At 34.9% G+C, this 25,053-nt stretch overlaps 2 protein-coding genes and 1 pseudogene across 3 annotated transcripts; 1 reads left to right on the top strand and 2 right to left on the bottom strand.

The window, feature by feature from the left end:
* Positions 1–123: 123 nt before the first annotated feature.
* LOC111316209 (uncharacterized) lies at positions 124–2,146 on the bottom strand. The gene is made up of 6 exons (XM_022918221.2): positions 1,886–2,146; positions 1,622–1,768; positions 1,254–1,513; positions 969–1,062; positions 751–862; positions 124–584 (listed from the first exon to the last, which is right to left on the bottom strand). The coding sequence occupies exons 2-6, from the start codon at positions 1,755–1,757 to the stop codon at positions 392–394; spliced, it is 795 nt and encodes a 264-aa protein (XP_022773956.1). The 5' UTR covers positions 1,758–1,768; positions 1,886–2,146; the 3' UTR covers positions 124–391.
* A 4,085-nt stretch (positions 2,147–6,231) lies between these two features.
* On the top strand, positions 6,232–17,893 carry LOC111317120 (uncharacterized; annotated as a pseudogene). The gene is made up of 24 exons (XR_016333145.1): positions 6,232–6,564; positions 6,686–6,795; positions 7,585–7,750; positions 7,866–7,966; positions 8,547–8,619; positions 8,709–8,843; positions 8,991–9,151; positions 9,214–9,337; positions 9,417–9,513; positions 10,024–10,123; positions 10,388–10,439; positions 10,593–10,694; positions 10,782–10,928; positions 10,987–11,164; positions 11,272–11,515; positions 11,598–11,752; positions 12,481–12,609; positions 13,068–13,185; positions 13,296–13,491; positions 13,683–13,794; positions 13,874–14,028; positions 14,613–16,027; positions 16,336–16,532; positions 17,311–17,893. The product of XR_016333145.1 is annotated as an uncharacterized LOC111317120 (transcript).
* A 768-nt stretch (positions 17,894–18,661) lies between these two features.
* On the bottom strand, positions 18,662–22,749 carry LOC111316456 (uncharacterized). The gene is made up of 10 exons (XM_089753484.1): positions 22,345–22,749; positions 21,841–21,948; positions 21,616–21,732; positions 20,847–21,374; positions 20,393–20,760; positions 20,213–20,312; positions 20,059–20,118; positions 19,805–19,888; positions 19,529–19,645; positions 18,662–19,205 (listed from the first exon to the last, which is right to left on the bottom strand). Exons 1-10 carry the CDS (start codon positions 22,414–22,416, stop codon positions 19,020–19,022), a joined length of 1,740 nt encoding a protein of 579 aa, XP_089609610.1. The 5' UTR covers positions 22,417–22,749; the 3' UTR covers positions 18,662–19,019.
* Positions 22,750–25,053: the final 2,304 nt, after the last annotated feature.

Here is a 25,053-nt window from a genome sequence, read left to right as displayed (position 1 = left end):
GAGTGAAATTAAAAAACTTGTTGATTGTGCATTTGATAATTTTCAAAATAATTACTATTATATATATATATATATATATATGAACTATGAAAGATTAGTAACACATTACCTACACACTCGAAATATAAATCATCATGTATTTCTACTTTTCAAACTCCTTAGAAGGAAAATAAAAAGAAGAAAAAAAAATCCCTTGAGTGAATTTACATAGCAAATCCTGAAATGCTAGTTCCAATGACACTTTTGAAAATCCAATTGAAGTGTCATTGGTACCATCAACATTTCTAAAGCATCAAACAGTGTAGAAGAAATGAAAACCATTGAAGATGATAATGATAGTGTAGAAGTTGCAAATGATTTGAGGAGCAAGTTGAGGAATGGTTATGAATAGCTAACAGAATCTGGTGATGGAAGGACGGAGGTCAATCTCCTGGGTCCAAGCGGTCCGGTCTTGAACATGCAGGTGCCAGTAGGTCTGAGCCAACGCGTCTGGGTCCATCATCATCACGGCCCCGTCCCTTCCCACTCCGCTTTGCTGTTGCTCCCCAACCATCCCTTTCTGTGATGCCGATGGCACCCTGGATCTGCATTTTACATTTATTGCTAATCATTCGTCATCATTTTCAGTAATCACCTCTTTCTTGCACATACTTTTCATTCTTATGAAAAATAAGAAACACAATTTCACTATAATTTGGAGTTTTTATCTGGTACATGAATATGGGATAGGATTCGTCAAGAATTTTTTACCTAGGTGGACCAATAACTCCGTCAATGATAATATGGGCGACATGGACACCAAGAGGCTGGAACTCTCTTGCCAGGCATTGGGATAAAGCTCTCAGGGCAAACTTTCCACAGCCTGTTTCATTTACAAGACAGTACTGCTAAATTATTTCTTTTTTTCTTTTTTTTTTGAAGTTGGGGTTTTGGTAAATTTCTGATATCAGGTATGGGTGAAAGTTTACATAGTTCAGAGAAACCAGCAATGCCATTGAGTGAAGCTGAGCAGCCAGTGAAGAGAATCGTTCCTCTTCCCCTTTCCACCATCCCGGGAAGTACCTTTCATTGATTAGCATATTACAACAAGAGTAAAACTCCTCCAAAAAATTTGATAAAGAAACCAATGAAACAAAAGCTGAAATCTAACAAGACAAAAGCAAAAGATAAAATTCATTTCTGATTTCACACTAGAGGCTTCACACAAGAACAGAATATTTCTGTTTGGACAAGGATGGAAACTAGAAAGGTACCTGTTGAGCGCAAAGGAAAGCACCAAGGGAGGATACAGCAAGAGATTTCTCGAAGGAATTGATTTTAATGTCAGTAAAGTTTGTGGGGTGACAAGAAACTGGCTGATATGCATTGTACACCAGAACTTCTACAAATCCTAGTGAGAGAACCCCTTCAAATGCTTCTCTGACACTTCTAGAATCCGAGCAGTCAATTCTGATTGCAAAGACTTGGGCTTTCTCTTCCCTGGCTATCTCATCTGCAAATTTTGACAATCTTCCTGAAAGCATATAATCCAGTGGTATTACTGAAATTAGCACTAGAAAGAGTGATAATGGATAAAAGGGAACGAAAAGAGAAACTTTTTAAAGCAAAAGGAAGAGCGTACCTAAGTCCCGAGCAAGGATGGCAACGGTGTATCCTTGATGAGCAAACTTGCGGGCAATGGATCGTCCAAGCTTAGGCCCGACGCCTACAATGGTTGCTATACCTTTGGCGGAAGTGGAGCTTGCCATGCTGCGCATCTTTAGTAAATCTTGAGGGCCAAAGAGATAAAAACCAGATAAGAACAGCAGAAGCAGCAACAGCAATAGTTTTAAAGTGTTTGATCCTTAAATATTTCAATTTTACTTGTCCAAAAGAAACGAGAGACCTTAGTTCAAAGGAAAATGAGATAGCAGGTGGGACTATGGTTTACAAGCTGCTCCTTCAGTTGTCTAAGTAGTTGCCTCCTTAATGAGAGGCACTTTGCCTTAAACCTCTCTTGCATTAGAGTCTTGCCACCCTTTTATATAACCCCACCATTTCGTTTCATCTCTCTCACTCAATCATCATATATGGAATGATGAATCTCTGAACTCGAGTGGTTAATCCTGAATCATGATGACTCTGTCTGAAAAGTTTGCTTGGTTGGTAAAATGTCATTTTTCAAGCTTTTATAGGAAGTACCCTTTGTTAGATTAACATCAACGGTCATTGGTCCACATGCCTGAAGAGTGTTGACTAACAGGGCAAAGTAGCAATTGCCAACCATATATAATCCCATCTCAACTGTGCTGTTCAGGGTTAAAATTCTTGTTCAACATTGAACTGTTTAGAGCCTTTGCCATTTTTCATTAAGTACATACAAATTTTTAGAGTCCTCCAAGCTCTAACAAATTCAAAGGAATGGTCAACGTAGAAAATTTTAAACAGACTAAGGGTTTCCTTCACTTAGGAATTTGTCCCCAAGAGTTTCCCCAGAGGGTAAGTTTGTTGATGGTCTCCTGGCCTTCGCACTAGGAAACTACATTTATTTGCACTTTACACCGTTTTTATAAAACAGTACAGCAAAAGAACAGATTTTTTTTTGTACTGTGTAGGACCGTTTTGCTTCTTGGTCCTGATACGGAGAGATACGATGCATATCCATATGATTTACATTGCCTTGGCAAATTATTTAGATGATTGGTATGGGGACATCGCATGTGCACAAGCCCTCCTGATTCCTGGACATAGTAAATTCTTGCCAATTGGTCTTGTGAAGGAATATGACATCAATTAGTTTTGATTTGCTTCATCCTTTGAGAATATTTGGTTGAAAACAAAAATGCATAGATGGTCCTACTGGGCTTCTCCAGGACTTTGGCACATGGAAAGTTCAGCACCTAATGCCGAGTTGATCTTTTCTCTTCACTGTGCCAACTGCCAAGTGCACAGGCGCAATCATATTTTCCGGTCAACTTCCGGGGGTTAACTTCACAATTTAAAAGACGGCACATCCGGTAAATAAAAGCAACCGAAGTTCCTTTCCTTAATTTAGATAATCAAAGATTAAAAAAAAAATTAATTCTGTGTAATTTCTCTATCTTTTGTGTAAATTCAACAGATCGAGATTCTAGAATGTGATGACCCCGATTGGAAATCGCCTTTAATATCCCATCATTGCTAAAGCCACCTAGCTTTAGGAGGTGCTTTGATGCCACATTACCAGACAAAAAGTAAAACAAAAAACGTGAATTTGCTTGAGTTATGTGCGTTTCCAATCATGCAAGAGACTAGGAACGACAAGGCAAGGCAAGTTGGATAATATCTGTAACGTTTGAAGAAGATTTTTGACAGATATTATTATTGAATTTAAAAGAGCCCCGGGGTTTCAAAGTTGTACTTTTGTTTTCCACCTTATCTTTAAAGCTTTCTAACTAAAGACAAAGGAGAGCCACTTGTGAGTTATAACTTGCTTTTCCAAAAGACCTGTCCTTAACTACTAAATTTAGGCCTTGCCTATCATGCAAAAATAAAGATAAGAATAATGAGAATTTTTTTCCCATAGAAAGACTGTTGGCTTTTCAAAAGCCCGTTAGGGTCATGTTGCTAAGTTTTGAATTTAGAAAGAACAAGAAAATATGACTGGGGATGCAATTTTTTATTTAGCAAACTTCAGTGAAATATGCTAACCATTTAGGTTCAGCCATGTCTTTTAGTTTGAAGGATTCCCCCACCATATATGATGAGAATTGAATATGATCAACGAATCAAATAGCTATATTATTCTTGAATCTTTATCCCTCTTATGATTGTAGGCAGTGGCTGAAAGCTGAAAAGTGTTCAACAATGAACTTTTCACCCGATAACTACATAGATTTTTTTTTTTCTCTCGAACTCTCCAAGCACCAGCTTTAGTCATCTTTCATTCTTCCGATAGCCCCACCAACCCATTTTTGAGACTAGGATTGCTCTAATGTCACCAGGAATCCATCCTATAACCTATATATATAGTATCAAATATCAATTTTCCTTTTATTCTTCTTGATCTTGGTAGCGATCTTGAGCTCATATGCTGGATAAGGACGCCAGCAAGACAATATATGATTCTTGCAGAAGTGAAAAGGGGAAAATATATACCCCCTCTTACATTCAATCATTACTATGGGACCAGCACATGGAAGTCCTATCTTAAACTTTTTGAGCCCTGTAAGAACCGTAGTCATCAGTTGCCCATGATTTTTAAGTATCTAGATCTTTCTCTTCAAATTAAACCTTTGAATCCATTCCTGACAGTGAAGCAGTCCAATTATGTGGCTCATGTTTCCCATTTGTACTATATCTTCCGATGCCATCTATTCCTTTGTTTTCATCAAGGCTGGTTGCTAGTCGTTGTTGATTATACTTGAATGTGTGACCTATGACATTGGACACATTTAGTGATCGATTATTGATCCGATGGATATTATCAAAGCATGTCAATATTTAAACTCAACAGATCGAAGAGATTTTTGTCCTAAGAATAACCATTCAAACATGCTATACTGATAAGCATCCTTAATCAACTGGTTCGGAAAAACTATGAAAATCCAACAGTTGGTTGAAAGTTTAAACCACCGAAAGATGACAGTGGTCATTTTCATGATCGAATAGGCAACTTGCAGGTGTTTGGTCAGTTTCATCACATTCCATCACTATTCTGCTTTATTAAAGGTGTCTTATTCCTCAGCATCGTCCAAGAAATCCTAATTGATGGAGAACTTGGATTGAGCTCTAATGAAGACAAACACAGGTTTAAATGCAGCATTCAATCGCTATTAAGTGCTTATTATTTTCAACTTGTGTATGGCCCCTACCCATTGGAACTAATCTGCAGCTGAATTTGGATAGAAGGGAACCCTTCAGGCGGGTTTGATCAATCTTCTTAAATGAGCCCCAGATTTGTGGCTTTGGATAAGGCTTCATCCATGGGGGAGAGCCTGGAGTCAATTTCCTAATGATGATATTTGGTGGCCTTGGCCGTGGCCGTGGCTGTGATGGTGGTGCTCATGATTAACAATCTATGTCAGATGTTGCCTCAACATTAACCAAATGATTGAAATACATAACAAATTCTTCTTTCTTCATCTTTAGAGATAGATGAGATGGATTGGACCATAATTTCCACACCAATCTTTCAAAGATGACAACTAACTGAATCAAATGAGTTTCTTCTACAATAAATTTACATGAAAATGTCTCAAACAAAGCCCTTTTCTTTTACCGGGGAAAACCAACAAAGAAAAAAGAAAGAATGGAACCATTGACCAATTCATGAAGGTGAGAGTTTGCGGGAAATTTTTTCTCATCCTTTTTTTTTTCTTCATTTTCTCTTTGAACTGTCCATTTATAATCCCCACACTTTTTTTTTTTTTTTTTTTAAATAATGTTTGTTATTATCATTCCTTTTCGTGTTATGATGAATGTGCACAAAAGTTTTGATTCTCAAAACAAAAGTACTTTCTTTGAACTGGCACGGATCTTAACATTCTTTCCATCCGGGTGAGGGATTTGTTTATATTCTCGAATTCCATGTTAACAAATGATGATAGGGCTTTATCAAGGGATGCTTTGCTAAGTGACAAAAAGGATATGTTCCATTGGTAATTGAGTTTGAATATCTTAGAATATTGTGATAAAATAATTTTTTATAAATTTGTTAAATTTAGTAGAGATAAATTTGTTTAAATCAATAAAAAAAAATATACTGAATAAAATCTAAAAATTTTTCTCCACTTAAAAAAAAAAAAGGACAATAGTGCTTAGATTAATATTGTAATATAAATTAAGTTGAAAAACTTTAATTGAAATTAAATTTAAAAAAAAAAGGGTAGATAGCCATTTTTTATTAACTGAAATACCAGTTTGATATATGTAATACAATTTATTTTTTAATGATATTTTTCATTTTGGCGGTCTTTAAGAGTATATAATTCTTCAGTTGTACTTAATAGTGATATATTAAAAATAATTTTTCTTTTTTTTTTGGAAATTTGTTATAAACCAAACAAAGCTTTCACAATATAAACCAAAGCCCAATATCAGCCCAGACATGGGCCGAAATAATCCCAAAATGGGCTAACATGTTACAGCCCAAATCTAGGGCAGTACATTTACTGTAATTAAACCGACATAAATCCAATAACGGCGAATGAAGTAAGGCCCAAATCTTCGTATCTCCATTGACTCCAACTCTCTGCTCTTCACTTCAATTTCAATCATCAGATCTTCGTAGTTTTGTTGTTTTTGTTTTTGGGTCTTCGTTTATCCACATTCGTCGTTCAAAAAATTTCCGGATGAACTCTCTAAGCACATAAAGAAAAAGGTACTATGAACATTACTTGGTGTTGATATACATTTTTTATGGGCTAATAAAATGAGAGAGATACAGAGAGAGTTGAAAAGAAGAATCGATGGAGTGGACCACATTGCAACACTTGGACTTAAGGCATGTCGCTCGAGGCATTCTCAAACCGTTGCAGCCACATGCCTCCGCTTTTCATCCTAGTCAGGCTCTCGTTGCCGGCGCCATCGGCACTTACATCATCGGTAATCGCAACTACAACACTTGTTAATTTTTGTAAATTTTGGATATATTTTGAAAATTTTTGTGATTAGAAGTTGAATCTGCTTGAAAGGAAGAACAAAATTTGGATCTTTTTTGTTGCAGAATTTGATGCTTTAACTGGAAGTAAGTTATCTACTATAGACATTGGCTCGCTCGTGGTTCGAATGCCTTATAGACCTACAAGTGGACACTCTGTCATTGCTATTCTTGAGGTTGGTTCCGAAATTGGAATCTTTAGATTCGAAAACACAGATAGATCAGTCTTCCATAGCAATTGTATCAAGTTATCATGATAATAGATTACCGCATATTAAAATTTGTATTAGTACAATCTTTAAATCTTCTAATGTGAATGGTAGATCATTCCAAAATCGATATTATTTCATTCTTAAGATTTACTGCCACTAAACACATTTCTTTAAAAATTACTCTGGAATGAGGAAATAATTTGAATTTGTTTTCGTTCTAAGAATTTAGTGGCACTTTAAAGTAGGGTGTGTTCTTTCAGTGTGGCATTTATCTTGTAGATAGCTGGCTTAAAAGAGTCATTTTTTCCCTGTCTCCAATTATTAACAAAACTTGTTGTCTTAGGATCTTTTATTAGAACCTAGCTCTGCTAGTGTTATCCTAGGGGCCATATATTTTATGCGGTTGTTCCCAAGTCTTGAGAATGGTGATGCCAACCAGGCTATGTAGATACATAGATTGTCAGACCAATGCGATAAGAAGCAAATTTGGTGGTTTTTTAATTATTCTGTAATTTCTATTAAGATCCTAGTGCACCAGTCTTGATGTTTTTCAGAAGGTCAGCGTAACAATTGACTATCTTTGTTATTCGTACTTGAATTTGATTCAATGCAATAATGAGTGTGGTTGTTGTTGTCTTTAAGCTTCTTATGTTTTTACATGGCTTTTATTTTCTTTCATCTAGTTTCCCCCTATATGAAGTTCTCCTATGCTAATCAAAGCCTTTATCTTTCTGAAAATTTTTCATGCTGCAGGATTGTACAATACGTTCTTGTGACTTTGATGCTGAGAAAACTTATGTTTTACATTCACCTGAAAAGAAGATGGAACACATTTCGTCTGATGCAGAAGTTCATCTGGCTTTGACACCACTCCAACCGGTTGTTTTTTTTTGTTTTCACTAGAGAATGAGTGTCACAAGTTTTTTACTCCTTGTGTTTTCTAATTTTAGATATTCTTTTTGTGCTTGCAACATCATATTATACTATGAGAAGTTATAATAGTCTTTCTAATTCTTTAACTGTTATGTATCAAGTTGTTGGGACTGTTGACGGTGGGAGAGCACCTATAAAAATAAAGACAGACTTGAAGAAACCTATTGTCAATCTTGCTTGTCATCCTCGATTACCTGTTCTGGTACATTTTCATTTTCCTGGGTTAGGTTTTATTCTTATCAGTGTTGTTACTATTTGTGCCATCTGATATGATTGTGAATGTATTTATAGATCTAGTTCCAGGTAGAGTTAAAAGTCGTTAGAGGTTTCAGAGGTGGGATTTACTTGGGATAGGCATGAGATTTGAAATTTGAATCTGTTCTTAACTTTTCGCTTGCTTGTTTAATATACATGAGATATGTACTTTACTATCGAAGTGGTAGACGCTGAACATGCTTGTAACCTTTAATTCTGATGGAATAGTCATCTAAATGGATATTTTCTAATGGCGGGATTGAATTTTCAAAATATCAAATTAATTCATGTTGCAAACAGAAGAATAAAAAATCTGCTCTACCTAATTTATCTGGATAATTAGCCACCATTATTCTGTTGTGACATATCTGGTGAATTAGATAGCAGCTAGACTAAAGTCTGATCCATTTACCTGTCTTATCAGTCATTGTATCACTGCTAAATGATATTTCCCCTTCTTATGGTTAAGAATGTAATGAACAGCTGCTCATTTTCTGGTTCTTGTCACCTCCTTGCTGGAAAAAAAGCATGTTGCATATGCAGAAGGTTTGATTCGGGCATACAACATTCATACATATGTGGTTCTTTATACACTACAATGTAAGTTGAGGAAAACTGATTATTTTTTTGAATGTTAATATTGTTCATGCTCTAATTTCATGTTACTTTTCCTGCCTTGTTTCTTTCAGTTGATAATACCATTAAGCTTATTGGTGCCAGTGCATTTGCTTTTCATCCAACACTGGAATGGATTTTTTTGGTGATAGACATGGCACGCTTCTTGCCTGGGATATATCAACAGAAAGACCTATTATGATTGGAATGTAAGCAGTTTTTTTTGGTCCTCTTCATGTCATATGTTTTTCATCTTTCCTTTCCTTCTTTTCAAGCCTATATATTCTGTGTTAGGTAGGAGTCGAAGAAGATACTCTAGAGACTTTTCTGTGAAATATTTTGTTTTTGTCATGCAGTGCTCATGTGGGTTCTCAACCTATCACATCAGTTGCTTGGCTCCCAATGTTGCCTTCACTTGTCCCTCTTTCAAAGGATGAAATTCTACAAGAAAAACATGATTGATAGTTAATCCAAATAGACCTCCAACACAAGTAGATTTTTTTGAGACTGCTTTCAAGTTACAGACACGAACATTCTGGGAAGGGAGGAGGAGGAGATATATTGGTGTTTTCTTTCCAGCAATTGATCACTGGACATACCACGCATTCTGTCTCAGCAGGGAGGGGAAGCCGTTTATCCCTTACCACGAATCAGAGCTTTGGAAGTTCACCCAAAATTGAACTTAGCAGCTTTAATTTTTGCGGTTAAGAATGCTCATCTATATCATTGCATTATAAACTATTTTCTGATTTCCATTTTGTGAATGTGCTTTTCTATGACAGAATATGACTGGTGGTCACAACTTGAAGAATAGCGCTGCTTACACTAGGGAAGGAAGGAAACAGCTCTTTGCAGTTCTGCAAAGTGCCAGGGGATCTTCAGGTGGACATTAGTTAATCTGCCTACACATGCATTGTTGCACATGAAGAAAATATTCTGTTTTAAAATAATTTAATGCCATCTAATCTCTTAAAATACCTGGATGTCAAGTGTGAAGGGTCTTACTTATTATAAAAGCAGTTTTTATATTATAGGATGGACATTTGATTTCTTATTGAGCACAAGCGTACGCAAAATTCTACCATTAATGTGATCAAAGCAGAATTGAATGTATTGTTTTCTTGGAAACTGCTTTTACAGAATCTATATTCATCTTATCTTGAGGCTGTTGCTCATATTTGATGCTATAATCATATTATCTTGAAGCTTTTGCTCATATTTGATGCTTATAATGCTTTATACATTTGCTAACTTTTTGACTAGAAACTAACGAAAGCTCTTTATTTTTTGTATGTTTTCTCTCTGCATTATGTTATAGTTTTCAGAAATCTTTGTGGTAATACCCTTCCTAATTCTTTGACTATATTTGCTGAAAGTTGATATCATGTGCGGTATCTGTCTTAAAGTAGAAGCTCTCATCCATGGCCTTGTCTGGAATTTTGGCTGACCATCAGCTTCAAGCGCAACTGCAAGAGCAACATATTAAGGGGTGAGTTAAATTTGTTATCAAGCAAAATTACTGGTTTTGTAAGCACAGTTGGAGTGTAGAACTTAAATCTGGATGTGCAGATAAACCTATTTAGTTTGGAGGTTGAAATGTTTAATTATTTTGGGATTAATGGTTGTAGATTTATAGCTATTTCATATTATTGTGGATAAATTGCTATCTTGGTATGATTCTATTTGATGATCCAATCTCGGGATATTTACATTATCATGCATCATGGTTGACCATTTATATATTTCATGGCAGCCAAAGTTATCTTACAATTTCAGAAATTGCATGGAAGGCATTCCTCTATAGTGTGTGCTTCTTCTTCTTTCCAAGTTATTCAATTCAAATTAAGTTATTTGTTTTATATATTGATATCTAAATTATATGTTAACTGCATTTTTAAAGCTCTTAACCATTTGATTTACTTTTAAGTTCTAACTCTTATCTTTTTTGATTATTGCAGCATTTCATGGAAGGTCATGCTAAAACTTCCCCTATATCTAGGCTGCCTCTCATCACTATTGTGGATGCTAAACATCAACTGAAGGACATTCCTGTTTGCCAGGTACCTTGGCTGGTGATACTGAATATGCATCAATATCTATGTTGCCTTATGTTAACTTTTGTCTGACTTGACTGAATTTATTGGCAGCCATTTCATTTGGAGCTCAATTTCTTCAACAAGGAGAACTGAGTTCTTCATTACCCTGTCATGGCTTTTTATGTAGATGGTGTGAATGTCATGGCCTATAATCTTTGTTCTGGAGCAGATAGTATTTACAAGAAACTTTTAACATCGGTAAATGCTGAAAAAGATGTATTTTTAATGTTATGACAAGGCTGTGATCCTTAATAAGAGATTTTGCTTTCGGATCCCTGGAAATGTGGAATATTATCCTAAACATATGGTTTATGCTAAGAACTGGCATCTATTTCTCATTGTTTATGAGTTTAGTTGCAGTACGAATGAAGTGGTCCTTTACTGGGAAAATACTGATTTGCAGTTGGCTAACAGCAATGAAAGCACAATCAAAGGTATGTTTGTCCGTTAAGCGTGTTTGCTTTGCCTGTTTTACCTTCTATTTTCTCATTGTTTGCCTCAACCAGATTATTGTTATGATATTTTCCTTTTGAATTTGTAGGTTGCGATGCAGCATTTATCGGCCCCCAGTGAAAATCAATTTGCTATTCTTGATGAAGATAAGTCTGGACTGGCTCTGTATATTCTTCCAGGAGCAACTTTGCTAGAAGCTGATGGAAAAAGTTGTGCATTTGAACCAAATCTTTTACCTGATCAACCTGTGGATGCAAAACTTAATTCTGTTCAGGATCCTATTTCATTTATGTTTGAAACTGAAGTCAATCGTATATTTTCCACTCCTATAGGTGCTTGGGCTCATATGATTCTTCAAAATGGGTATTGCCATCTGTAACACGTGATGCTGATCAATGTGTTCTTTAATTGCAGAGTCCACTTTGATGTTTGCTTGTAATGGGAAGCAGATTGGCTTGGCAAAGTTGGTTCAAGGGTACCATCTTTCAACTTCCGATGACCACTATATATCAACAAAAACAGAAGGGAAAAACTCTATAAGGTTAAAAGCAAATGAGGTTGTGCTTCAGGTGAGTAATTCAACTTTTTAAGGATGACTTTTGATTTTTTTCATGAAATCCTTTTAAATATTACCATAAAATTCTTAATATAGTTCATTTGAATATATGCATATATATATATATATATATATGTAAACTAAAAGTAACGAAGGATTTCATTTTTTAACTACGTCTTCCTGCTAAATTTTCCTATCACTGTGTCACCTTTCCACTTGGTATTGTTCCTCTGTAAACTTTGACTTGCAAAGACCTGTTCTCTCTTTCTCCTTAAATGTTCACTAAATTTAATGAAATCTCAATCTACATTAGCATGTGTATGATGTGAGACTCATGAAAGGTTCTTATCATGAATGTGTGTATGTTATAGCACCAGGACTTCATAAGGCCAACTGACTTTCTTCTTTCTTGTATAAGTTCCCAACATTGCTATATTTACCCATGCCATGTTCATGAATCGAAATAGCACTGATGACTGAGATCTCTTCTAATGTCCTTTCAACTGCATATCAAAAAGACATGCACCTATGTGTCAAAACAAGAAACACTTTAGTTTCTTGGAACTGAGTACATACATAAACAAACTCATATCTATTGTGCTTTTATCTATTTATCTATGTATACCTGTATGTCTGTTTATGCATAAAATTTTGTATCCATCTATCTAGTTTGACTGCACTTTTTCTTGAAAATAATATTCTAATTGTTAGGATTTTAACCATGTTTTCGAATACCTGCAGGTGCATTGGCAAGAAACTATGAGAGGCTATGTTGCAGGAGTATTAACTACTCACAGGGTGCTTATGGTTTCAGCAGATCTTGACATACTTGCAAGCAGTTCTTCCAAATTTGACAAAGGAAATCCTTCAATATCCCAAATATGTAATGCAGCAGAAATTTTGGCACAAAATTCGTACATGCATACATGACTGCATATACACGTGTGCAGAATAACTTTGTGTCCATGGATGCTTGTAAAAGTATACACATGCTTTAGGTTTGTTTCTTTGTGTACACATGTCCGACATGAATATAGTTTTTGGATCTTTTTCTACTCTTTGTTTTTTTGTTTTTTTTTTTTACCGGTTTTGCTTCTTCCTACCATTTACTGGTTGGAATAACACCATGATTTTGCCTGAGACAAAATATTTATCGTGACACCAATGTAAATCCAATCCTTATTTGTCTGTTAAGGGAAGAGAGGTTGTTTTATCAACCATATGTGGTTACACTTGTGTATATTTGCTTGCATACTTGTACTAATACATGTATGTAATATATATTGTCAAGATTAATAAATTTGTTTGACTGCTTAACTCATGCGCACTTTAGATCCCTTTTGTGGGTTGGACCTGCACTTCTCTTTTCTACTGCAACTGCAGTTTGTATTTTAGGATGGGATGGGAAAGTGAAGACTGTACTCTTGATTAGCATGCAAAATGCAGGTTTGTAACTTTTCTCATTCTAAATTGTTTTTTACACCATATTATATCGAATACAATTCTGTGTTGCATCATATATTGTGGAGTTACTGATATGACCATGTTTTCTGCAGCTCTGGTTGGGGCTTTAAGTGATCGGCTGTTGCTCGCTAACCCTACAGATATAAATCCCAGACAAAAGAAGGAGGTTGAGATTAAGAGCTGCCTAATTGGGCTTGTTGAACCTCTTTTAATTGGTTTTGCTACAATGCAACAAAGTTTTGGGCAGAAGCTTGAACTTTCCGAAATACTATACCAAATAACGTCAAGGTTTTGTCCCTTTTCTATATATAATATCTTTTGTTTTATGCCTAATGTTACTTGTCTCATTGAAGTCTTGCTCATGTTTGATGTGTAAAAATGTAGCATTTTATCAGTTATTGTCTTTGCATTAGCTATATCAAAGTCAATCAATGCATGAAACTTGGCATCTGACTTTTCTACTGTTTTATCTTATGTAGGTTTGACAGCTTACATATCACTCCTTGATTTCTTGATATTCTAGCTAGAGGTCCTCCTGTTTGTGGAGATCTTGCTGTTTCATTATCCCAAGCCGGTCCAAAGTTCACTTAGGTTGATGAATAATTCTGTGTTATGTTTATATTTCATTACCCTTTTACTTGGTTCTGAACTTGCTATAAAACAAACTTAGGTGCTGCGGGGAGTTTATGCAATCAAAGCACTTCATTTTTCTACTGCTTTATCTGTTTTGAAGGATGAGTTTGTGCGTTCTAGAGATTATCCAAAATCCCCACCAACCTCTCACCTGTTCCACCGGTTCTGCTAATTGGGACATGCCGGTATCAAGTAAGCAATCAAATTCATTAACTTCTATCTTTGCCACAGCAGTGTTTCTGGGTTTTATAAACGTTTTTAATGAACTTCTTGTCAATAATCTTATTTTTAGAAGATTGAGAAGATGGTGTCTTTTTTATAAAAGAAGAGGATATGTTCATTACTTTCAGAATATTAAATTTGTAATATATCATGCTAGATATTGTGTGCTGACCTATGGTTTAGAGTTAAGATTAGAGTATTCTGATTGTTACTAGTGTGAATTGAAATTTTGAATTAGTATTATACCAGTCTTCTTTATGTATAAATTTTGGATAGATGACTACACAATTTTGTTGTGGTAAATAGCTAATGCTGATTGAATCTTTATCTTAAAGTTATCTGTGCCCCTTGAGATCTTTATCAAAAGTTCAAAATGTATAAAATATTATGTGCGTCTAAGTTTAAGCATCTGTCTTTAGAATTATCATCATGACATTATGTAATCTTTATTAAGAGCATTATAACCATTAACATTGCTCAGCCTTCATGACTGTTTGAATTGTCATTTTATGGTCCCATTTTTGCTTTATGAGACTCAAAATTTGAAATTGCAGGTATGATCAGTTTGACAGAGTGAAGGAAACTTTTGAAGTCATAGCAGACTATGAAAGCATGCTAGACCTGTTTATATGCCACCTCAATCCCAGTGCAATGCGTCTTCTTGCTTAGAGGCTGGAGGAACAAGGTGCTGATTCAGCATTGAGGTGGTATTGTGAAAGGATTTTAAGAGTCAGCTCAAGTGGTTGGACACAAGGCATTTTTGCCAACTTTGCTGCTGAAAGTATGGTTCCTAAAGGACCTGAATGGGGTGGTGGAAACTGATGGTATACCTCAATGGGAGCTTGCTGCAGAAGTTATGCCATACATGAAGACTGATGATGGTGCCATTCCATCAATTATCACTGATCATATTGGTGTTTACCTTGGTTCAATCAAGGGAAGAGGTAATATTATTGAAGTAAGAGAAGGTAGCTTGGTCAAGGTCTTTATACCTGCAGCAGGTTACAGTAAGCCAAATGGAGTACATACTTCTATGGTTAAGTTTATAGATAACCCTAAGGGAATTGCAGGTAGTGAACCCAAGGCTGATTCCTTAATGGGTCTGGAAACTTTAAGCAAATCTTACGGCAGTTCCACTGCTGCTGATGAACAGGCTAAAGCTGCAGAAGAATTTAAGAAAACAATGTATGGGACAGCTGATGATGGTAGCAGCAGTGATGAGGACGGAGTATCAAAAACTAAGAAGTTACAGATCAGAATATGAGACAAGCCGACATCAGGCACAGTGGATGTCATTAAGATTAGGGAAGCAACAAAACTACTTGGGGATGGCTTGGGCCTACCTATTAGTAGGACAACGTCATTGACTGGTGTTTCTCAGGATCTTGGTTAGAGTCAACAGCAACCTTATCCTGCTACCAGTGGGTCTGTGATTAATCCCACAGTTTCTGTGCCTGGAGATCTCTTTGGCACTGATTCATGGGTACAACCTGCATTGGTATCACAACCAGCTCCTGCAACCAAAAGTGTGTGAATTGCTTCTGGACCTATACCAGAGGACTTTTTCCAGAACACAATACCATCTCTCCAGGTTGCAGCTGCTTTGCCTCCTGCTGGAACTTATCTTTCAAAGTTGGATCAAACTTCTCAACAGGTTGAAGTTGGTGGAAACGTGCCACCTGACCAGGTAAATGCACCTGCAGCTGATATTGGTCTCCCTGATGGTTGGGTTCCACCTCAAGCCAGTGAACAACCTATTCCTCCTGAGTCTATTGGGCTTCCTGATGGCGGTGTTCCTTCGCAATACTCAGCTCTGGCTGTTGGTATGCTGGAGCCTCAAGTTCAGCCTGTGCAGATGCCACTATCCGCACAGCCTCTTGATCTTAGTGTTCTTGGAGTTCCAAACTCTGCAGAGTCAGGAAAACCTACTTCCTCTGCATCTGTCCCAGCATCCATATGCCCGGGACAGGTGAATGCACATTATTTTATCTTTTGTTTCTATTCCTTTTCATTCCTAATTGTGGAAGTCACTGGTGTTTGTATTTTAATAAACACAGCTGTATGTGTCTAACTTAAAGTCACTTAACTTATTGCCCTGGGAAAAAACGAAATAATTTCTAATAGTATATGGAATAAAGGTTCTATTGAACTATTTTGCTTTGTAGCAATAATCTGTCCTTCTGTGTTGGCAGCTCTCTACTTCTATCATTCTCTGTAGATGTGTTTATTATGTAGCTTCCCTTATTTTTCTATTTACTGTATCTTCTTTTTTGATAGGCTCCATGTAGGGCAGCAGCTTCCATATGTTTTAAGATTGGACTTGCTCACCTTGAGCAGAATCAACTTCCAGATGCATTATCCTATTTTTATTAGGCTTTTCTTGCACTGGCGAAGGATAACACTCTTGTGGAGCTGATATTAAAGCTCAAGCTACTATATGTTCTCAGTACAAGATAGCAGTAACACTTCTTCAGGTACATCATTGTTTCACAGGCACCAAATGAATTAGAACTTGTGTCAAGCGTCTGAAAAACAACAGAGTTGCCTTTTGTCATACTAAAGACTAAAACATAAAATGTATTGATGAATGATGATATTTTATGATGTTTCAAATATTTTAGCTCTTAATCATCCTGTGTGAGGGTTTTAATTTGGCCAAATATTCAGTAGTCAAGGTTTTAAGCTAAGAGTTTTAATCTCCTGTCAAGTTTTAAAAATATCTATTTGGGTTGAATGTTCTTTCTCTTCTGTCATTAATCTCATGGTTCTGTGCTTTCTTTAGCATTTCACATGCACATAGCATGATGAGGATCTTGTTTAGGCTCTGTGTTGTTGCTAGTAGATTTAATGCTTTTATTAGCACTTAAGGACAGTTGCATTAGATATGGGCGCAACTCCAAAGTCTCTGTGTTGTACTCACGATGTTTGAGATCATAAAACGAACTGATTTTGATCTCTACAGAACAAGAATGTATTATTCTGTGTACATGGACCATTATTTAGCATTCTAATATGAAGTTAGTTAAATTAATTGCCATTGTATCAAACTGGGTAGTTTATGCTAATTTACGATACGTTGACAATTCTAACATTCAAAAGTTAGAATCTAAATGGTTGTGTGGATATGCTAGCTTAGCGATAGCATTTGCTTACTTTGTGCCCAATTAAAAGTCCCAAGCCTCAACATTTATTCTCTAGTTTCAAACATAATATTATCTTTAATGACTGGATATTACTTTGGTTCTCCTGCAGGAAATTACAAGGCTGCAGAAAGTCCAAGGCCCAAGAGCACTCAGCGCAAAAGATGAGTTGGCTAGACTATCTAGACGTCTAATTTCTTCGCCTCTTCAGGCAAAGCACCGAATAAATTGCATTCACACTGCCATAAAACGAAATATGGATGTTCAGAATTATGCTTATGCCAAGCAGATGCTTGAACTTCTCCTATCCAAGGCACCTGCAGGTAAGCAAGAGTAATTGAGGAGCCTGATTGACATTTGTGTTCAGAGGGGTTTAACCAACAAATCTATTATCCACTGGAAGATCCCTCTCAGTTCTGTGGTGCCACTCTCAGTCATCTGTCAACTATCGGATATGATGTTTGTGATCTTTGTGGGACCAAATTTTCAGCTCTCTCAACACGTGGATGCATTATCTGTGGGATGGGAAGTTTTCAAAGATCGGATGCAGTAGGAGGGGCAGGCCCAGTTCCTTTGCCATTTGGCTGAGATCATATCTGCTTTTTCTGTAATCTATCAAACTCTCCTGGAAGCCCGTCCTGAATGTCATAGGTTTTCTTCTATTCTAATGAGATGCTTCTGCTACAAAATCTCATCTTTCTTTTGTTTTGGCTCCTTCCACAGTGGTTCCTTTTTCATTGAAAATCTAGCAGCGGCCACCTGGTACATAATTTCTCTTTTCATTTTTTTGTATATGATTCTTTTTCCTCCTCCTTATTCCCCCTCTCCCTGTGTCCTTTTTTTTCATATCATCTTCAGCCTTGTTGCGACTTAGGCCCTTCCTTTGTCACAGTATTTCACATTCAAAATTTCATAGTTTGTAATAACATACCAATTCCCTGGTCTGTAAATAACTTGGTGACATGGCCCATTATAAACAAAATTTTGATTGGTGTTTCAGATTACAGGCTCAAATGATTATCTGTTTTATGGTACTTGGATAGTTCCTAGAATGCTAGTGTATAATGAAACAATTATATGATCTAACATCCCTTATAATCTTAGACGCACACTCTTTATTTCTTTCTAGAAAAGTACTTAATACTTTTTAAAATTTTCTAGATAAGCTTCTATATTTCTATTATATCCAATTAAAGCCTTAAATTATTACCTTTTTCTAATTAAGCTTTTTAAATATTGTTTTTGTCTAATTAAACTTTTAAAGTGCTATTTTTAATTGAACCTTTATTTTTTTTTTAAAGGATTTTATTGATTTTCATGCAAAATAAAGATTTAAAACAAATGTAATACGTTCAAAGCTCAATTAAGTACAATAAAAGACTCAAGGGTTTATTAGAAAATTTTGGAAGGCTAGAGCAAGAGAAAGTTATTTCATCTGGTGTGTTCAATTGAAAATGAAAGAGGAAAACAAAGGCACAAAAATGTAACATAAAGAAAAATAAATTACAATGAATCAATCAACAAGCCCGGAATCTATTTGTAAGTAAAACCAGTTATTCACCTCCACATCTCTTCTTTTCACAGATGCTAGATTTTACATATGTACTTTCATTATGCCTGTTATATTTTAGTAATTCAGCGTATAAACCTCACCAGCCCCAAGTTCATGAACCTTTGCTGACCCAAGTATCAATTGCGAAATATAATTCTCAACGTTGTAAAAGCAATCTGAAACTGAAATCATATGCCATTACTTGTACTAGTTATGAAAGAGGCTCTTTCCCCGGTCTTTCTATGCATTTAACTGCTTCATTCCTCATTTCATTTGGCAGCTGCAGACAAACCCAATCCGGCAATGATTCCAAATCCTTTGCAAAGCAGATACCAATCCAAAAGCTTTGGAATTATCAACTTGTTTGTTCTTGAAATGCCAACCGCTGCCTGTAGGTAGTCTCTCTTAGCTGTTTCTAGCTCATCTTCAACATGAGTTGCTGTGTATACTCTCACCTTCATTAGCAGAACTTACATTTCAGCACTTCTAAGCATGAAGTAATATTCATTTACATAGAGGATTATAAGACAGCGATTTTAACCATCAGAAAGTTTTGAACCCCATGATTCCTTTGAGTTTTGGGACTCCGGGTCATTTTGTAATTATCTTTTTTCCTTTAAGAAGGCATTTTCACAATGAAGCTGATGATGATACATTATCTAAAATTACAAATAAACATCATTCCTAAGAGATTTTCTCTACACCTTGTAGATAGCATTATCAAACTATATATGTTTCCTTATACTACAAAAGGAGACTGATTTCGAAGCAAACTTACTGCAGGAGATGACCAGCTTCCACATGCAAGAGCAAATGTAACCAAGGGTTCGGACCACTCTAGACCAAATATATTGCGTGCTTTCATCTCATCATTTTTTGCTGCTTTGGGAAAGGTCTTTAATAGGAAGAGGAAAAGGGATGATCCAATGATCAGCAATATCAAATTTGCTTTAAAATGTCAGAATCCCCAATCCCAAGATAGAAAAACTTATGGATGTATTCAATCCTCTCCCCTGCAATGGTATATCCAAGAAAGATGAACAATTTTACTTACAAATTTCAAATGGAAAGGCAGCCTTAATATGAAATGCTCAATTGGTATTGCATTTAGCAAGCGTCCTCCCACAACTATTGTAGCCTGAGGCAGCCATAAACATAGACAAATTTTGGTCAAATTGTCGAAAAACATAGAGTAAAATGACACAAATAGCAGTATCCTTGGCAAATCATTAAATGTTCGCACTAGCCGGTGGAAGGAAAATAATAATAATAACAATAATAATAACAAGAAAGATGGATGAACCAAACCTTTTGCGTTAGTTCTACAACTGTTTCAGGACACTCAGGAATCCCATGCTCCAAAATCGCCTAACAGATTGATTGCATAAGTGTTATGCTCTTGCTTTTTGCATGTTCAGCAAACTTTCTCGAAAATGGAATGTATCAAAATAAACATTCTTACATTCATCATACATGAATTATAAGTGTTTATCCAGAATGCAACCTTCTGCTGATGGCTAAGGCCCTCTAAATTTACGGAGGCTAGCTTCCCGAGCAGAAACCTGAAATAATCGTCATAGAGATTGACTGAATAGAAATGTTAATTAACATGTAAGCAAGAGCAATCAACCAAAAAACTTACTTTAGTCTTTGGATTAGAAACAAAGCATTCATTCTTCTATTCGGATCAATTGTGTTAGCTTCAATTGCGTAAAGATGCTTATAAGGGCCAATATCTCTAGTTCTCAAATCTGAACAGATACCATAAGGGTCTTGGCATTTACTTTCTCTATTTCTTTCATGAGAATCGACTACTGATCGGGAAGGTAAAGTCCCGGATTCCACAGCTTTGTCTTTCAATGTGCTCAACCTTTTGAAAATGCTGAACAAGCACCTTACAGTATCCTCAGATATTTTGTTTGGTGTATTATCAGCTTCTGATACTTTATCATCTGACGAACCAGAAGGGCTTCCTTGTGCTCTTTCTTGGTCAACTAATCTACCATCTAGCTGGACAGTCAAAAAACCACAATTTATACAACCTTAATAATGAGGATACTAGCTCTTCTTTCAACTAGAAATCGATCGGTACATACCTCTAAGTTCAGAGGATCCAAACTTTTGTCTGCTGATTCATGCTTGGTTGGAAGTCTCTTTACTGGGGTCACAGCTTTAGAAACTTTCTTTTCAGGAGATTGATTATCCTTCACTGCATTGGCAAATGATTGATTCTCTTTTCCTCTTACATCTCCAGAAGCAGAATTGGGTTTTATGGAAGCTTGTCTCCCATATATTGGCCTGCTAAAGCACTGCATAGGTCGATCATTAATAGTATCTGGATGCAATAGCTTTCTGCTTGAAATGCTTCTGGCAAGAGATGGTTGAGGCCTGGCAATGGTTGTTACTGAACTCATCCCGTTTACAGACAAAGACAGTGATCGCTGTTGTTTAGAACTTCTGACAGGAGATTGCTCAATGGATTCTTTCAAATTCTTCACATTTGTCTTCGAAGATGCATAGACAGCAGCCTCTTGATAGAGGCCTAGCCAAAAATTCACTGCTTGCTCTTCAAGCCTAACAACTTCCTCTTCCAAAACAGCTACTTCAGCAAGTAGCTCTAGCATCTACAATCCAAAAAAAACAAAATCATAACCCAATTCACTCTCTAAAGCATGTAATAAGTTTCCAAATTTTCAAGCGTCTGACAGGTTAACTAAATATTTCTTCCTCGAACAATTCCATGAATGTCGCATGCATTTAATTCTCTCTTCTTCCTTTTAGGCTTGTTTATAGTTCCATATTGATGGCATAGCAAGAAAGAGAAGAGACAATGATCTAAGAATAGAAAGTTGCAGTTGCACTTACATATGGAGGTAGGTAAGGAGGTAACCGAGGAAGTGATCCTAAAGGTCTAGTAAAAGCCCTCTCCAAAGCTCTATGCACATTCTTTTCATGTCTAAGCTTCCTTTTTAGCTTATCAACCTTCAAATTACCCAACACACAACAATGAAAATAATGGAAAATTGCAAAAATAAAAACATAAGAAAAGAAAATTCTTGAATAGATTAAAAAGTTAATAATTGTGGGTACATCTTGTAATAAGGCCATTTTCCTTTCCCTGTTTGATCTTCCCCAATTGGTGACTGCTTTGCCCGTAGCAAGTGCTCTGCTTCCCTGACTCTTCTCCATCTTCTCCTTCTTTGTATAATAACAAAAAAATCACTAAAGAATAACAAAGAAATAATTGAAAGAGAGAAACTTAAAGAAGACACTATTCCTTTCTTGATACAAGTGCAAGTAACCACTTCAGATTTTCGATCAAAAGTGCATTCTACTGCCCTTTTTATGACACATCCCAAAAAAGTTAAATTAAAACAATTCCAATATTTTCAACAAAACAAAATCGAAAATTTTGGATTTTTTTTACTTCATTTAAAAAATCCAAAATTTTTAAGCTCCAAAGAATCAATCTTGGGTCATTCAAACTAACAATAAACAAAAATCCAATCTTCAAATCTTGTAAAAAACAATAAATGGTCAAAATAAAAAAATAAAAAAGAAAAGGGAAGATGGAAGAGTGAATAGAGAAGTTACTTTACTGCTGTGCCTGTCATGATTTAAAGGAGCTTTCATAGACTGAAGAGCTGTGCGGACTCTTGTGTTCATCCTTCTTTCTTTTTTTTTTTGGCTTTTCAAACTCAAAAAATAAAACAAACCAATAACAATGCAACAATATCTACACTCTTACTACTACTAACATTTTCATGACAAGAAAAAAAAAGCAATGCAAAAAAAAAAAAAAAAAAAAACAAGCTGATAACCAGTGAAAATCTGAAAGTTAATAAAAGATGAGAGAGATAGAGGGAGAGAAAGAAAGAAATTTCTTTGAATACCCTTGGTTTTTTGTAAGTTACAGAGCGGTAAACTTGAAAGTAAAGCGACCAAGATGCTGAAATGGCTGCATGGATATGCGCTTTTACATGTAAGTTTTTTATACAGTAAAATTGGATGAAAGTTTTATTATGTTTAAAGGCCTTGAAAAGAGTGAAGAAGCAAAAATCCAAAACCAAACAAGAGATGAAGACAAGAAGGAAGAAAAAGACGAGGATCGGAGCTTAAAAGCGCCATCCAATAATACTAGGGTAACAGATGGACAAACCTAAAACCAAAACTAAAAACAAAAACAGCAAAACTGATTCCTATATATATATAAATTAAAGTATTGTTAATAGTGTAATGAAAATGTTTTTTAATTAATAAAAAACAAAATTGTTATTAAGAAGTGTGGAGTGAAGACAAGAGTCATTCACTTGCTGACCGCACTTATAAACCCCTTGCTTTAGTGCTTCTTTTTCTTCTTGTTTGGTTTTGTTTCTTTTTCTTGCAAAGAGAGAGCTTTTTGACATCTTCTTCTTTATATATAGTCTTTGAAATTATTTTATATATTTGGTTTATTTATTAAGTTGATAAAATGTCTTTACTAACATGACTCAGTTGATAAGGAATTTTTTTTTTTTACATAAGGGTTTTAGATTTAAGTTTAACCGATAATATTTTGTTAGAATCATGTTGAATACGAATTGTAATTATTATTTTTAAATTATTTAATATAACATATTTTATTTTGTAAAATGAAAAATAACAGAGGCAAAGATAATAAAATCATAAAAAATCAAAATAATAATTTTTTTTTTTTAAAAATAAAATTAGATTGAGTTTTATATTATAATAGTATCAAATTTTTTTGAATTCACATCTGCTATATGTCTTAATTTATGCAAGTTGCTGATTTTTTTTTTATTAGTAGGGAAGAGGATTCAAGCCTTGTTTTATCATACATTTATTAATACTATTAGCATGTAAATTCTTAAATTATAGTAGTGACTAATTAATTTTTTTAAAAATTTTTTATATGGTTTTAATGTCACTTTTTTTTTTCTTAATTGAAGCAGCAGAAGGAGCACTCAGCATTTGTGATAATCGATACCAACTCTTTTCTTCAGAACTTTATACCATGTACTACTAATTAGAAAAAGTACTAAGCATGATTAATTAATATTTTTTTATTTAAGTTATATCCAATTTTGAAGTCAATTTCGTTATAATTAAATCAATTGTTAGAGTACAATTATTAATGATAAATATCAGTTAGATTAAACTAAATAAAGGGTTTTAAATTTTAAGTAAATTCGCTTTTTTATCTAAGCAACCCAAAATGCTAATTAATGATTGGGGGGGGAGGGGGGGAGGGAAATGATGGAAACCTCTCGTGGTACGTACGTTTCAATGTACTTCATTTTTATTTTTATTATTTTTATTAATAGTATTTTTTTTTTTTCATTCATAACTCGTAATCCTTTGCTTGTTGGGTTACTTTGACATTGATATTCTAAAATTTTGAACTATTTCATTTTTTTAAGTATTGTTTTACTATTATTTTTAATATTATTAAGTCTTATAATTCTTTGATATTTGATTGTTTTTATAAGTTAGTCTAAAATTTATTATATATGATCTTATAACTAATAATTTTTAACGTTAAACAATGATTTAGACATATTAAGGGTCTAAAGGATTTAATAACAAATTAAAGCTTCTCCTTTTATTGGGAATGATTGATGTCGAAGAAATTGATTCAATTTAAATGAAAATTTTTATTTTTTATTTTTAAAATTCAGTTCGATTCAAATTATAATATTAATTAAGATATGAAAAATGAAAAATAATAATCCGACGGAACATGATTATTTGAAGGGAAAAAAAATAAAAAGGCAGCTTAAAATAAACATTGAGAGAGACATTAATATAAAACAGATGAAAATGACAGTTTAAGCATAATTTTTATATATAGGCAGAAGCAGGAGAGTGTTTTTAGCATGTATTCGTGGCTCATGCTTCGTTATTGCATAGCCATTTTGCATGGGAGACAATATGGTGGTCTCAAGCTTTTACCTTAAAGTGTTAAGCAAATAATTTTCTTAATCAAAGCCTAATTGTTAATTAGCTAATGGTAAACTTAGATGAGAGAACTATGGGATTATTGTGATTAAATGGGGATTGGAGATGATGGTGAGAATCTTCATCACAATCCTAACTACGAGTACTGTTTTCAAGCCTTTTTTTTTTTTTTTTTTTCTAGAAAGAGGCTTGGATCCTTTAAATAAAAACTTAAAAAATGTTTTAAATATATAAAATTGAAACTTAAGCTATTAGAATCCAGGTGAAGCGTCAATATCTAACACATCAATTAATATGGTCTAGATTGATGACCAATATATTAAGTGATCGAATTAATACAGATTA

Source organism: Durio zibethinus, chromosome 24 (assembly GCF_047325235.1).
Source record: "Durio zibethinus cultivar Kanyao isolate XHJ-2024 chromosome 24, ASM4732523v1, whole genome shotgun sequence".
NCBI lineage: Eukaryota > Viridiplantae > Streptophyta > Magnoliopsida > Malvales > Malvaceae > Durio > Durio zibethinus.
This window is presented reverse-complemented; position numbering and strand designations above follow the sequence as displayed.